General features: G+C 41.8%; 1 protein-coding gene across 3 annotated transcripts in view; it reads left to right on the forward strand.

The window, feature by feature from the left end:
* The window catches only part of arfip1 (ADP-ribosylation factor interacting protein 1 (arfaptin 1)), a 39,454-nt gene that overhangs the window by 22,328 nt on the left and 2,409 nt on the right, over positions 1 to 14,717 (forward strand). For 2 of the 3 annotated variants that reach the window (XM_038999884.1, XM_038999886.1), the window contains 5 exons: positions 6,428 to 6,535; positions 7,362 to 7,474; positions 9,884 to 10,105; positions 12,870 to 13,027; positions 13,371 to 13,545. In XM_038999884.1, coding sequence (XP_038855812.1) covers positions 6,428 to 6,535; positions 7,362 to 7,474; positions 9,884 to 10,105; positions 12,870 to 13,027; positions 13,371 to 13,545 — 776 coding nt within the window. The remainder of the gene's footprint in view (positions 1 to 6,427; positions 6,536 to 7,361; positions 7,475 to 9,883; positions 10,106 to 12,869; positions 13,028 to 13,370; positions 13,546 to 14,717) is intronic. The other variant, XM_038999885.1, reaches the window with a different exon arrangement.

Consider the following 14,717-nt stretch of genomic DNA (forward strand, 5'->3'; position numbering starts at 1 on the left):
ATGATGATAAAACATAAAATCTGCTTGTGAACTTGAAACTAACAGGCAACATTTTTCACTGGCAATATGTCGCACTGCCAAGTCAGACTGTCACAAATTCAACTTTTTTTATCCCTGGTATTGTTGTCTTTGTGACTGAATTGGAGAGTCTAGTTTTTTATTTATTAGACTTTTTAATTCAAATGTATCCTGTCTATTGTGGATTTTTTGGTAGTTTGCGTTACAAATGGGTGGTATCCAGATTTTGTAATATACAGTACCAGTCAAAAGTTTGGACACCTACTCATTCAAGGGTTTTTCTTTATTTTAACTATTTTCTACATTGTAGAATAAAAGTGAAGACATCAAAACTATGAAATAACACACATGGTATCATGTACCAAAAAAGTGTTAAACACATAAATCTATTTTATATTTGAGATTCTTCAAAGTATCCACCCTTTGCCTTGATGACAACTTTGCACATGCTTGGCATGCTCTCAACCAGTTTCACCTGGAATGCTTCTCCAACAGTCTTGAAGGAGATCCCACACATGCTGAGCACTTGTTGGCTGCTTTTCCTTTACTTTGTGGTCCAACTCATCCCAAACCATCTGAATTGGGTTGAGGTTGGGTGATTGTGGAGGCCAGGTCATCTGATGCAGCACTCCATCACTCTCCTTCTTGGTCAAATAGCCCTTACACAGCCTGGAGGTGTGTTGGGTCATTGTCCTGTAGAAAAACAAATGATAGTCCCACTAAGCGCAAACCAGATGGTGTATCGCTGAAAAATGCTGTGGTAGCCATGCTGGTTAAGTGTGCCTTGAATTCTTAATAAATCACAGACAGTGTCAACAGCAAAGCACCCCCACACAATCACACCTCCTCCATGCTTCAATGTGGGAACCACACATGTGGAGAACATCCGTTCACCTACTCTGTGTATCACAAAGACACGGCAGTTGGAACCAAAAATCTCAAATTTGGACTCATCAGACCAAAGGACAGATTTCCCCCGGTCTAATGTCCATTGCTCATGTTTCTTGGCCCAAGCAAGTCTCTTCTTATTATTGGTGTCCTTTAGTAGTGGTTTCTTTGCAGCAATATGACCAAGAAGGCCTGATTTTCAAGCAGTCTCCTCTGAACAGTTGATTTTGAGATGTGTCTGTTACTTGAACGCTGAAGCATTTATTTGGGCTGCAATTTCTGAGGCTGGTACTCCAATGAATTTATCTACTGCAGCAGAGGTAACTCTGGGTCTTCCTTTCCTGTGGTGGGCCTCATGAGAGGCAGTTTCATCATGGCCCTTGATGGTTTTTGCAACTGCACTTGAAGAAACTTTCTAAGTTCTTGAAAAGTTACGTATTGACTGACCTTGTCTTAAAACCTCTTATGGATTGGACCCTTTTTTTTCAATTTCTGCCTAAAATGACATACTCATATCTAACTTCCTGTAGCTCAGGACATTAAGCAAGGATATGCATATTTTTGATACCATTTGAAAGGAAACACTTTGAAGTTTGTGGAAATGTAGAATAAAACACATTAGATCTAGAAAAAGATAATACAAACAAAAAAACATGTTTTAATTGTTGTTGCATCTTTGAAATGCAAGACAGTGATGTGTAATTTAGATCTTGTCCAGATGGCAGCAGTGTGTGCAAGGTTTCCTACTGATTCAGTGAAGAATTACATCACAACACTATATTTTGTATTAAGTCTGCCAGGAGTTTGCCCAAATGTGCCGAATTGGTCCATTTATACTTTCCAAGTATAGAGAACATACAAAAATGCTATGGTAATAAAAAAAATAAAAACCCTGTAATGCGTAGGTGTCCAAACTTTTGACTGGTACTGTGTGTGTTTGTGAGTATTGATTAAATAAAATAAAAATGTATATTTTTTTGGACTGTATTGAAAATCATATCGTCGGTATTTCAAAATATCCCAGTATGGTATACTGCCCAAGCCTAGTTCCCTCCTCATTCAACCCCTGTGTTCAGGTTGCAAAATGCAAGGTACTTTTTTTGTCGCCCTAACAAGCTGCCCCTCTGTCCAGTGCCAGAGATATGGATAGATGAGGACGACATTTGAATTTATAAAGGAGGAGTCCAATTGAGTTTTAATGAATTGCCTCTGATCTCCGTTTGTTTTCCTCCTGGCTCCCCTTTCTTTCATTATCGCATCCTCGTTACACATGCAAATAAATTAACTCTCTCCCCCTTGGCAACGGATTGGAGGCGCTGGCGTCCGGAGGTTGCTGCGGACTCTGAGTGTCCGCCGTCCCCTCTCAAGTCATGTAGATATCGTTTATCATTCGGAATTTATCAAGACCTATTGGAAAGTTATTAACACAAGCTGTATAGATTTCAGGCTGTGGTGGGAACTGAAAAATTCATACCTTTTGCATGCCCATTCAAGGGAGGGAGGTGAAGTCACTGAACACAGAGACTTGACGTTTGTATCAATTGACTCTTGTGACTGTAATTAACGGAACCAAAGTTTCACTTCAATGATACCGTATTTATGCAACAATATTCAACACGACTGCCCTTTTTTCAGAAGTTGTCTAGGTCCACATAATGTCTTTATATAAGTAATACATTTTTCTCTTTTGTTTTCAGTGTAAATTATTATGTAACATTCTTACAATCTGTTGTCTTACATATGTATGTATGTATGTATGTATGTATGTGTGTATGTGATACAACCATCCCAGCTCTGCAGATTTTGCTGTGCAGAGTCAATCATTTGATCACTTGTTTTGGTACTGCCCATTTGTAGCTTGTTTTTGGTCGCAGGTTCAGGAATGGCAGAAGAATCACAACATTTACTTGGAGCTAACTCTGCAAATAGCACTGCTGGAGGATTTGAAAAGTCATAGTAAATCGATCAATAATAATTTTAACAAAACATTTTCTTTAATTACAATCTGTAGAAACTGAGAAAGGTTCAGGACTTTTGTGAAACATCACAGTACGGTTGAAAAATATGGTTAATTGAAACCAAATCTGGTTGGGGGGAGCTGAAGGGTGTAACACAAAAATTACACAAAAAACAAGGTGACTAATATACTGTGTCTGTAATATGTATCTTGTATGTATAAGCAGGAAGTAGAAGCCTAAGTATTGTTGTCCATTAGGTTACTCCAATTAGAGGAGGGATGATTGGGTTCGGGGGGAAATAATAAAGAAGGAAAATATACACTACCATTCAAAAGTTTGGGGTCACTTAGAAATGTCCTTGTTTTTGAAAGAAAAGCAACACTTTTTTTGTCCATTTTAAAATAACATCAAATCAGAAATAGTGTAGACATGGTTTACATGGTAAATGACTATTGTAGCTGGAAACGGATGATTTTGAATAGAATATCTACATACAGTGGGGCAAAAAAGTATTTAGTCAGCCACCAATTGTGCAAGTTCTCCCACTTAAAAAGATGAGAGAGGCCTGTAATTTTCATCATAGGTACACTTCAACGATGACAGACAAAATGAAGAAAAAAAATCCAAAATGAAGAAAAAAAATCCAGAAAATCACATTGTAGGATTTTTAATGAATTTATTTACAAATTATGGTGGAAAATAAGTATTTGGTCAATAACAAAAGTTTATCTCAATACTTTGTTATATACCCTTTGTTGGCAATGACAGAGGTCAAACGTTTTCTGTAAGTCTTCACAAGGTTTTCACACACTGTTGCTGGTATTTTGGCCCATTCCTCCATGCAGATCTCCTCTAGAGCAGTGATGTTTTGGGGCTGTTGCTGGGCAACACGGACTTTCAACTCCCTCCAAAGATTTTCTATGGGGTTGAGATCTGGAGACTGGCTAGGCCACTCCAGGACCTTGAAATGCTTCTTACGAAGCCACTCCTTCGTTGCCCGGGCGGCGTGTTTGGGATCATGGTCATGCTGAAAGACCCAGCCACGTTTCATCTTCAATGCCCTTGCTGATGGAAGGAGGTTTTCACTCAAAATCTCACGATACATGGCCCCATTCATTCTTTCCTTTACACGGCTCAGTCGTCCTGGTCCCTTTGCAGAAAAACAGCCCCAACGCATGATGTTTCCACCCCCATGCTTCACAGTAGGTATGGTGTTCTTTGGATGCAACTCAGCATTCTTTGTCCTCCAAAGACGACGAGTTGAGTTTTTACCAAAAAGTTATATTTTGGTTTCATCTGACCATATGACATTCTCCCAATCTTCTTCTGGATCATCCAAATGGTCTCTAGCAAACTTCAGACGGGCCTGGACATGTACTGGCTTAAGCAGGGGGACACATCTGGCACTGCAGGATTTGAGTCCCTGGCGGCGTAGTGATGGTAGGCTTTGTTACTTTGGTCCCAGCTCTCTGCAGGTCATTCACTAGGTCCCCCCGTGTGGTTCTGGGATTTTTGCTCACCGTTCTTGTGATCATTTTGACCCCACGGGGTGAGATCTTGCGTGGAGCCCCAGATCGAGGGAGATTATCAGTGGTCTTGTATGTCTTCCATTTCCTAATAATTGCTCCCACAGTTGATTTCTTCAAACCAAGCTGCTTACCTATTGTAGATTCAGTCTTCCCAGCCTGGTGCAGGTCTACAATTTTGTTTCTGGTGTCCTTTGACAGCTCTTTGGTCTTGGCCATAGTGGAGTTTGGAGTGTGACTGTTTGAGGTTGTGGACAGGTGTCTTTTATACTGATAACAAGTTCAAACAGGTGCCATTAACACAGGTAACGAGTGGAGGACAGAGGAGCCTCTTAAAGAAGAAGTTACAGTTTCTGTGAGAGCCAGAAATCTTGCTTGTTTGTAGGTGACCAAATACTTATTTTCCACCATAATTTGCAAATAAATTCATTAAAAATCCTACAATGTGATTTTCTGGAGAAAAAAAATCTCATTTTGTCTGTCATAGTTGAAGTGTACCTATGATGATTACAGGCCTCTCATCTTTTTAAGTGGGAGAACTTGCACAATTGGTGGCTGACTAAATACTTTTTTGCCCCACTGTAGGTGTATAGAGGCCCATTATCAGCTACCATCACTCCTGTGTTCCAATGGCACATTGTGTTAGCTAATCCAAGTTGATCATTTTAAAAGGCTAATTGATTTAGTTTGGGAAACAGAAACCTCAAGTCCTCAACTGGCAGCTTCATTAAATAGTACCAGCAAAACACCAGTCTCAACGTCAACAGTGAAAAGGCGACTGGGATGCTGGCCTTCTATGCAGAGTTAATTTGTCCAGTGTCTGTGTTCTTTTGCTCATCTTAATCTTTTCTTTTTATTGGCCAGTCTGATATATGGCTTTTTCTTTGTAACTCTGCCATTGGAACACAGGACTGATGGTTGCTGATAATGGTCCCCTGTACGCCTATGTAGATATTCTATTCAAAATCTGCCGTTTGCAGCTACAATCGTCATTAACAATGTCTACACTATCTTTCTGATGTTATTTTAATGGACAGAAAATGTGCTTTTTCAAAAACAAGGACATTTCTAAGTGACCACAAACTTTTGAACAAAATATACATGGGCATTAATGATAATGAAGTGGGTACACTTTGAAAGTTGTAGTCCTTTACGACATAGCTAGCATACAGTAGTATTGGTTGATAGTAGCCAAGTAGCATCAGAGGCTTTGCGTAATGTGCTGAAATGCCCAGTCATCACCAGCAAGGCGGCGGTGGGTCGAACCGTGTCCCAGGCAACAACTTTGAACTCTGTTTGTTGTGTATCTTCCTGTCTGTGTGTTTGTGGGTATGTGGTGTTTATAAGAACACATCAACACAATGAGAAGGTTCCTGACCTGACCTGGGCCAGTATTCATAAAGCGTCTGATCTAGGAGTGCTGATCTAGGATCTGTTCATATGATATTTCATAAAAGTCTCAACTTATCTTAGATCAGCACTCCTACTCTGAGACACTTTATGAACACAGACTCAGACCTGATATGTCACTTCTCAACTGGCTAACCCATAAAAGCATCCAAAGGCAAGTCTACACAGACGGTAAGGCCGTAATGATAGAACCCTGTCATTTTACAGCGACATCTGTGCTTTTCATTAAAGGTCGAGCATAGGCTTAAATGGCAAGTACAAAAAGGTTATCCCATGGAGGTTTCACTGAGAAGTAACATCAAACCAAAAGCAAGGTGCAGGCACAGTACATTGTGTCTAATGTGGTGTCAGGTAGTCCAATTGCTCTAGGAGTTTTTACTTGGTACAATATGAAACTAGTTGTGCCACTGATCCCATTTTAGTCCAGTGGTACTATTCTGTGCCTGTCATCTCAAGATTACACCTCTTATTCGGTCTTAGTGGTGGGCCGCCCCATCTATAGTGCCATTTAGACCCAAAGGAACACCCAAGGAGGACCTGTGGGATATTCCATTTGACAGCGCTAGATAGGGGGGTGTTGTTGAATTGACTCACTAATCAATCGCCACTGTTGCCTGCTGTTTCCAGTGTCAGCAAGCCAGCCCACGTCTCCCGTGGCACCTGTAGCTCCCAGCTCAGCCGCGGCTAGCCGTCTGGCGCGACCCATCAGCGATAGTCAGACTGAGATACAGAAAGGTACCTGCAGCAACAGAGACGATATATATACGGACTTGCTTTCTGCTCCCTCTCTTATTTCTGGTTGGGCTTCTCCCTTGCACCCTCCTTTGTATCAAGGCTCTGTGTCATTCCTTCAAAATCCATCGTCCACGTCCTACATCGACTACTACTGCCGTTTCTCTTCTGTCTTTGCGTCCTTCCCCTCTCTCTCTTCGTTCAATTTCACCTTTGGCTTTTAGCTGCGAAGGATGCAATTACCTGAAAGCTTGACGATGGTCTCTGGTTTGTAACAGCTGAGGTTAGGCTACTGGAAACTAATTCTGTCGGTTGTCTGCATTTCTCCCATAGCTGGTAATAGGGGTCCTCATCTTGTTTCAACATTTCACAAACACACACATGCTACGACCAACCAAGCCTTACACAGCTTCACCTGAGTTTTAATCAGCATCCCTGCTTAACTCCTGTATCCCTCTTGCATCACTGGGCTCCCATAGTTCCTTGCAGGTTGTCTCTCCCTCAAACAGAAAAACCTCCCTTCTACTCTAAATGAAACTCCTTGCTGTTGCTTGTTACTAATTTATATACCCTGCAGGTAAATGTATATACTTTGTAGTATTTCACCTGTAGATGATAATCGTCAAAGTATCATAGTCAGCATCTAACTTTTACTCAGTGTTTCCATGTTCCAGTCTGACACGACTGGAAATTATATATCAATCCTATGATTGATTCACCATAGTCTCACATCTACATTTTATATTCTCTAACACTTTATCTCACCAGAGCCCCAAGCTAACAGATACAGCCTCTCTCGACCATTCATGACAGTCGCCTTTCTCTTCAGGCACTATGCAAGGGCAGCCACAGAGCGGGCCGGTGGTTCTGGCAGACGACCTGAAGAACCCGGCCATGGAAAAACTGGACCTAGTGAGGAAGTGGAGCATCAACACGTACAAAGTAATATTTGCCACCAGCACTTACTGCCCCTCTTTTTTTCTCTAACTCCCACTCAAACATTCTCAACCTTGCTTTTCACACCTCTATCTCCTTAGTACCTCTCTCCTCTCACAATCCGGTTCCCACTTAGCAGGTAGACTACCCCTTTTTTCCTGGCATCGTAACACACACACACACACACACACAGCTTTTCATAGCCAGAGTTGGATTGGTGAGCTACCTATGATCTCATCTGTCCATAATTCCCCGGTGTGCTGTGAAGGTTTACTTATGGCTCCCCTGCTTTATTGTACAGTCGTGGCCAAAAGTTTTGAGAATGATACAAATATAAATTTTCGCAAAGTTTGCTGCTTCAGTGTCTTCAGATATTTTTGCCAGATGTTACTATGGAATACTGAAGTATAATTACAAGCATTTCATAAGTGTCAAAGGCTTTTATTGACAATTACATGAAGTTGATGCAAAGAGTCAATATTTGCAGCATTGACCCTTCTTTTTCAAGAACTCTGCAATCCGCCCTGGCATGCTGTCAATTAACTTCTGGGCCACATCCTGACTGATGGCAGCCCATTCTTGCATAATCAATGCTTGGAGTTTGTCAGAAATTGTGAGTTTTTGTTTGTCCACCTGCCTCTTTGAGGATTGACCACAAGTTCTCAATGGGATTAAGGTCTGGGGATGTTCCTGGCCATGGACCCAAAATATTGATGTTTTGTTCCCCGAGCCACTTAGTTATCACTTTTGCCTAATGGCAAGGTGCTCCATCACGCTGGAAAAAGCATTGTTTGTCACCAAACTGTTCCTGGATGGTTGGGAGAAGTTGCTATCAGAGGATGTGTTGGTACCATTCTTTATTCATGGTTGTGTTCTTAGGCAAAATTGTGAGTGAGTCCACTCCCTTGGCTGAGAAGCAATCACACACATGAATGGTACCAGGATGCTTTACAGTTGGCATGACACAAGACTGATGGTAGCGCTCACCTTGTCTTCTCCGGACAAGCTTTTTTCCAGATGCCCCAAACAATCGGAAAGGGGATTCATCAGAGAAAATGACTTTACCCCAGTCCTCAGCAGTCCAATCCCTGTACCTTTTGCAGAATATCAGTCTGTCCCTGATGTTTTTCCTGGAGAGAAGTGGCTTCTTTGCTGCCCTTCTTGACACCAGGCCATCCTCAAAGTCTTTGCCTCACTGTGCGTGCAGATGCACTCACACCTGCCTGCTGCCATACCTGAGCAAGCTCTGTACTGGTGGTGCCCCGATCCCGCAGCTGATTCAACTTTAGGAGACGGTTCTGGTGCCTGCGGAACTTTCTTGGGTGCTCTGAAGCCTTCTTCACAACAATTGAACCACTCTCCTTGAAGTTCTTGATGATCCGATAAATGGTTGATTTAGGTGCAATCTTACTGGCAGCAATATCCTTGCCTGTGAAGCCATTTTTGTACAAAGCAATGATGACGGCACGTGTTTCCTTGCAGGTAACCATGGCTGACAGAGGAAGAACAATGATTCCAAGCACCACCCTCCTTTTGAAGCTTCCAGTCTGTTATTTGAACTCAATCAGCGTGATCTCCAGCCTTGTCCTCGTCAACACTCACACCTGTGTTAACGAGAGAATCACTGACATGTCAGCTGGTCATTTTGTGGCAGGGCTGAAATGCAGTGGAAATGTTTTTTGAGGTTTCAGTTCATTTGCATGGCAAAGAGGGACTTTTCAATTAACTGCAATTCATCTGATCACTCTTCATAACATTCTGGAGTATATGCAAATTGCCATCATACAAACTGAGGCAGCAGACTTTGAAAATGTATATTTGTGTTATTCTCAAAACCTTTGGCCACGACTGTACGTACACTCACAAAAGAACGAGACAAAAGGGTTGCTGTAGAACATCTGATTTTAGCCAAACTTCTCAGTGATAATACACGACACTACATACTTTTAATATCCATTAAAGATATTGCTTTGAATGTGATCACAGCTTTAGATAAACTTTAAATAAAATCTGTCTGTTCCCAGAGCCAACGTACAGCCTTTAGCTTGGAGGGCTAACGTGGTATTGAGACATGTCGATGACCTGGGTTTGATACCTGGGGTTGGTTACACTAGGATCCTAACTATGTATCTGATATAGTTAGGATCTGTTAAGAACCCAACATCAGATTCACTAGAATGGTAATGATGTTGGCGCTATCTCATTTGAAACCATGGTCAGCTACACTCGGATGCTAACTATGCTAACACTAAGTTGTTTGAAACCCCAGGTCAGTTACACTGGGATAATATATGTTAACGCTAACTTGTTTGAAAAGCAAGGTCTGTTATTCTCGAATGCTAACAATGCTAATGCTAAATCGTTCCATTTCTTTGGTCAGTTACACTAGGAATGCTAACACTTCTCTCCCCGCAGTGCACCAGGCAGATCTTGTCGGAGAAGCTGGGCCGCGGCTCACGGACGGTGGACCTGGAGCTGGAGGGGCAGATCGAAGTGCTGCGCGACAACAAGCGCAAGTACGAGCACGTGGTCAAGCTGACCCAGACTCTGGCCAACCAGCTCACCCAGATGATGCAGACTCAGCGGCAGCTTGGCGACGCCTTCGCTGACCTCGGCCTCAAGTCGCCAGAGCTCCATGTGAGTCAGTCACTCTTTTTTAACTTTGACCTAAACGAGCAACCTGCAGCTGGAGTAGGTTGAAGAAGTTGAAAACGAACCACTGATACAGGATCAGTTTTTTTCTTCGTGCCTGTAATGTTAATGTTAGGATTGGGTGTAAAGTAACCTCCTCCTAGATCTGTGGTTTGGGACATACCTTTTAATAATGGCCATTTCTGGCTCTGGTTTGTTATCAGTACTCTGAAATTACTTCTTACTCATTACATATAGTTTTTCTTAACCACTGATAGCTAGGTGAAAGGACTGGGTAAGTTAACACTATTCTGCTTTCACCTGTCAGATCAGTCAGTGATTTTCTCCCTTTTTTTTACTTGAGCTGCTTCAGGTTGCCTCAGTGCGGATGATGCTGAGTGGGTTCACGTGTGTTGAATTCTCAAACGCACTAAAAGCCTTTGATAAATTGGTTTCATTTTTCTCTATATAAAATGGATTTAAAAGACAGACCGCTTAATGCTAAGCCGGACCTATTTTATGTGTCTTAGCTGTTTCATACATGATGCATCATTTATTATTTGTAGTAAATGCATTATTGATGTACCCTGAAATAATAAACAAGTGTCCCACGCACTGACTCTCTTGCACTGGCTCTATGCACACTCACACATACTACACTGGCTCTCCAACACACGCACACACTGCATACGCTCACACACACAAAACACGCCTACATGCATATTGACGCTAAACACACACACACAGACACACTTTCACGATCTTCACATACGCTGCTGCCACTCTGTTTCCTGACAAGGGGTTGGAACAAGTGATTTCCCAATCGTTTCGTTTTTAACAGAACCGTAATTTTTTCCCCCACTGTTCCAACCATCAAAATGAAGTTCTGAACCGGTTCGAACCCCCAAAAAGTAATGGTTTATATAGTTTCTTTCTGTTACTTTTTAAACCTCAAATCATTTTATAATTATTTTTTTACATTTAGCTCTACATTTAAATTACTTCACCAATGGATAGAGCAGCTTGCTATGGAGTGGGCAAGATATGTGCATGCATTGGACAGACAAGTGTAGGGTGCGGCAGAATTTTTCCGGGTGAGGAGAGCGCTGGGAATGAAGGCATGGGCATGTTGTTGTTATGACATGCATGATCTGAATTAGGCACACATAATTATATCTATGAAGGAGCGGCTTCGATGAAGACACTTTTGAACTTCGGAGTTTGCTTAACTAACATTGGACCAGGGATAGCCCTTGATCATGACTCTGTTCCATTACATTACACATAATGAGGCCTATAGTTTTAAGAGCTAGACCAGAGCTAGCTAGTATTTGTAGAGCGACACCAGAATTAAAATAAAGACTTTTGTAGTTAATAAATCCAATGTGAAACGTGATATCGATAGTATCCTTAACCAGAATTGAACAAGTTCATCCATTGTTCTCTAATTTAAAAAATCCCTCTTGCTAATTTTAAATCACGCTTGTAACATCAGTAGTTACAGTAGTCTGCATGCTTTGGAGGGAGGGGAAGGTAGCCTTACATACACACTGGCAAAGATTTTCAGTTGGTGGGCAGCCAGACACTGGAAGTTTGAGTGACAGTGAGGGCTTTGCATAGGCGCTTTTGACTTTTTTTGTGGGACTGGAACAAATAATGTTATTAACCGGTTCCTATGCTTTTAAAATAACGGCTCTGTTCCTCTCAAAAATGTTATTTTCCGGTTTTGTTATTTTCGCTGAACCGGTTCCAACCCCTGATCCTGATTGCCTAGTCCCTTTTTATCCCTACCTACATGTACATATTACCTACCTTGCATCCCTGCACCCCTGCAAATTGACTCGGTACCGGTACTCCTTGTATATAGCCTCGTTATTTTGTGTTACTATTTCCTTATTTTTTGGGGGCACATTTTTCTTTTTAACTCTGTATGGTTGGGAAAGGGCTCATTAGTAAGCATTTCACGGTGAAGTCTACACCTGTTTTTATTCTGCACATTTATTTGAAATACATGTTTTTAAGTATTTGCTTATGCGTAAATGATAGCTAGTATTTATAGCCACCTAAAACCCATGTCAGATCTAAAGGCAATTATGAACAGTAAACTGGGTGGGACCCGTACTTCATGTTCTTTCTTTATTGTAATGGGATTTATGCACATCCCCACCTGCTGCCTAATGAAAGGGTTGTGTGTGTACATGTTTGTGTTTCAATGTTCTGTTTATAAGATGGTAGCACTGCCATGTTTCATGTTAGATTTTTTTTTTTTACAGCCTTCTGTTGTATGATGAATAAGCCCGTACAAAATTGTTTGTTTTCTGTGACATTTAGGCCTAGACGTTCATGGTTAAGACTTCCATTTTGTATAAAAGGTTTAAATAAACATGTATCTAGATTTAAGAAAGCACAACTCATGGTTGGAAGTTAAATGTGACTGTCTGAATTGTCATTGGATTACCATGGATTCAAGTGGTTATGTCAAAATGATCTATGAGCTCTCAATTGGAAACCCTTTAAGGGAATTCTATAATGATTCAATATATGTAATTAAGTCCTCACTCTAAAAGCAATTTTCCCATGACATTGATGGGTCATTCAATATCCATTAATCTCTTTAGGAAATAAAGACCTTTTGCCTCATATTTTAGGGAAGTAGTATTTTGATCATATTCAACGATACTATGCTTGCTCAGATAATACAATTGTTCTATGGTAGTCGTTTATCTTATTGAATTGTACCAAAAAATTGTGATGCAATCTTGTCTTTCAGGAGGAGTTTGGCTACAATGCTGACACTCAAAAACTTTTGTCCAAAAATGGGGAGACCCTGCTGGGAGCAATCAACTTCTTCATTGCCAGTGTGAACACACTGGTGGACAAAACAATTGAGGACACTATGATTAACATCAAACAGTATGAAACTGCCAGGTAATATGAGAATATCAGTTTAAATTGGTTCACTGTTACTTGTTGACTGACTTGCATCCTCTTATTTAACATTTTGAGGGCATACGTTATTCCTAGTCATTTTCTGAAATAGACTAAGTTTAGGAAATTGCCATGGCCAATTAAGTGTTTTGTAGGATTTTGTTTGACTCTTGGTCGTGTTACTACCCCTAGCTTGGTCCCAGATCTGTTTGTGCTGTATAACCAACTCCTCTGGCAAGACGATGACCGTTGGAGTTGTCAAGACGGCTAAAGTACCCGAAAAATGTAAGTGAAAAAAATAGTATGTATTTGACCTCCGTCTGCTTTTTGACACCCCCTGTAGGGTTGAGTTCGACGCGTACCGCACAGACCTGGAGGAATTGAACCTGGGGCCGCGGGATACCACCACTCTGCCCAAGATAGAATACTCCCAGCAGGAGTTCCAGATCCACCGCGAGAAGTACGAGAAGATGCGCAACGACGTCTCCATCAAGCTCAAATTCCTGGAAGAGAACAAGGTACTTCAGAAGCTAGTTTTAGGCTACTCCTGATATGGCAGCTAAGTCTTTTTTTCAGCATCAAGGGCTAGTACAGAATACATGTGACCAGATTTTGCGTCTAACCAGCATCCCGGGACTGTCCTGGGAACACTTCACATTTCCTGAAATAATAACCTGGGAAATTACAACATTTTTCCCCAATGTTGCACTAATGCAATTCCAAAAATACACAACATGCGCAGCGGCAGATTAGCCAAAAATAAAATAGCACATTATCCAAACAGGTTGTCACATGGAAGCCTTCTTTAGCCTAGCGTATTTACTTCACACAAAGTAGCCATAAATTCAAAGCACACGCCTAATTGACACTGCCGGACTGCACATGCGACCCGAATGCAGTTAAACACTACACCAGGGGTGGGCAATTCCAGTCCTCGAGGGCCTGATTGGTGTCACAGTTTTGCCCCAGCTAACACACCTGACTCCAATAATCACCTAATCATGATCTTCAGTTTAGAATGCAATTTGATTAATCAGCTGTGTTTGCTAGGGATGGAGAAAAAGTGTGACACCAATCAGGCCCCAGAGGACTGGAGTTGCCCACCCCTGCCGTACACTATAGCCTATAAAATGTGTGCTTCTTTGAGCTGTCATTGTGACTCTTCAGACAGTCACAAATTGTATAGGCCTATACCCAATTCACTGTTCAGGAGTCTTATGGCTTGGGGGTAGAAGCTGTTGAGAAGCCTTTTGGACCTACACTTGGCGCTCCGGTACCGCTTGCCATGGTAGCAGAGAGAACAGTCTATTACTAGTGTAGCTGGAGTCTTTGACAATTTTTTGTGCCTTCCTCTGACACCGCCTGGTATGGAGGTCCTGGATGGCAGGAAGCTTGGTCCCCGTGATGTACTGGGCCGTACGCACTACCATCTGTAGTGCCTTGCGGTCGGAGCCCGAGCAGTTGCCATACCAGGCAGTGATGCAACCAGTCAGGATGCTCTCGATGGTGCAGCTGTAGAACTTTTTGAGGATCTGAGTACCCATGCCAAATCTTTTCAGTCTCCTGAGGGAGAATAGGTTTTGACGTGCCCTCTTCACGACTGTCTTGGTGTGCTTGTATATGGACTTGGTCTTTTACCCAAATAGGGCTATCTTCTGTATACTAAAATGCTCTGAGACCAGATTGGCCA

The sequence above is a fragment of the Salvelinus namaycush genome, chromosome 8, assembly GCF_016432855.1.
Source record: "Salvelinus namaycush isolate Seneca chromosome 8, SaNama_1.0, whole genome shotgun sequence".
NCBI classification, from domain to species: domain Eukaryota; kingdom Metazoa; phylum Chordata; class Actinopteri; order Salmoniformes; family Salmonidae; genus Salvelinus; species Salvelinus namaycush.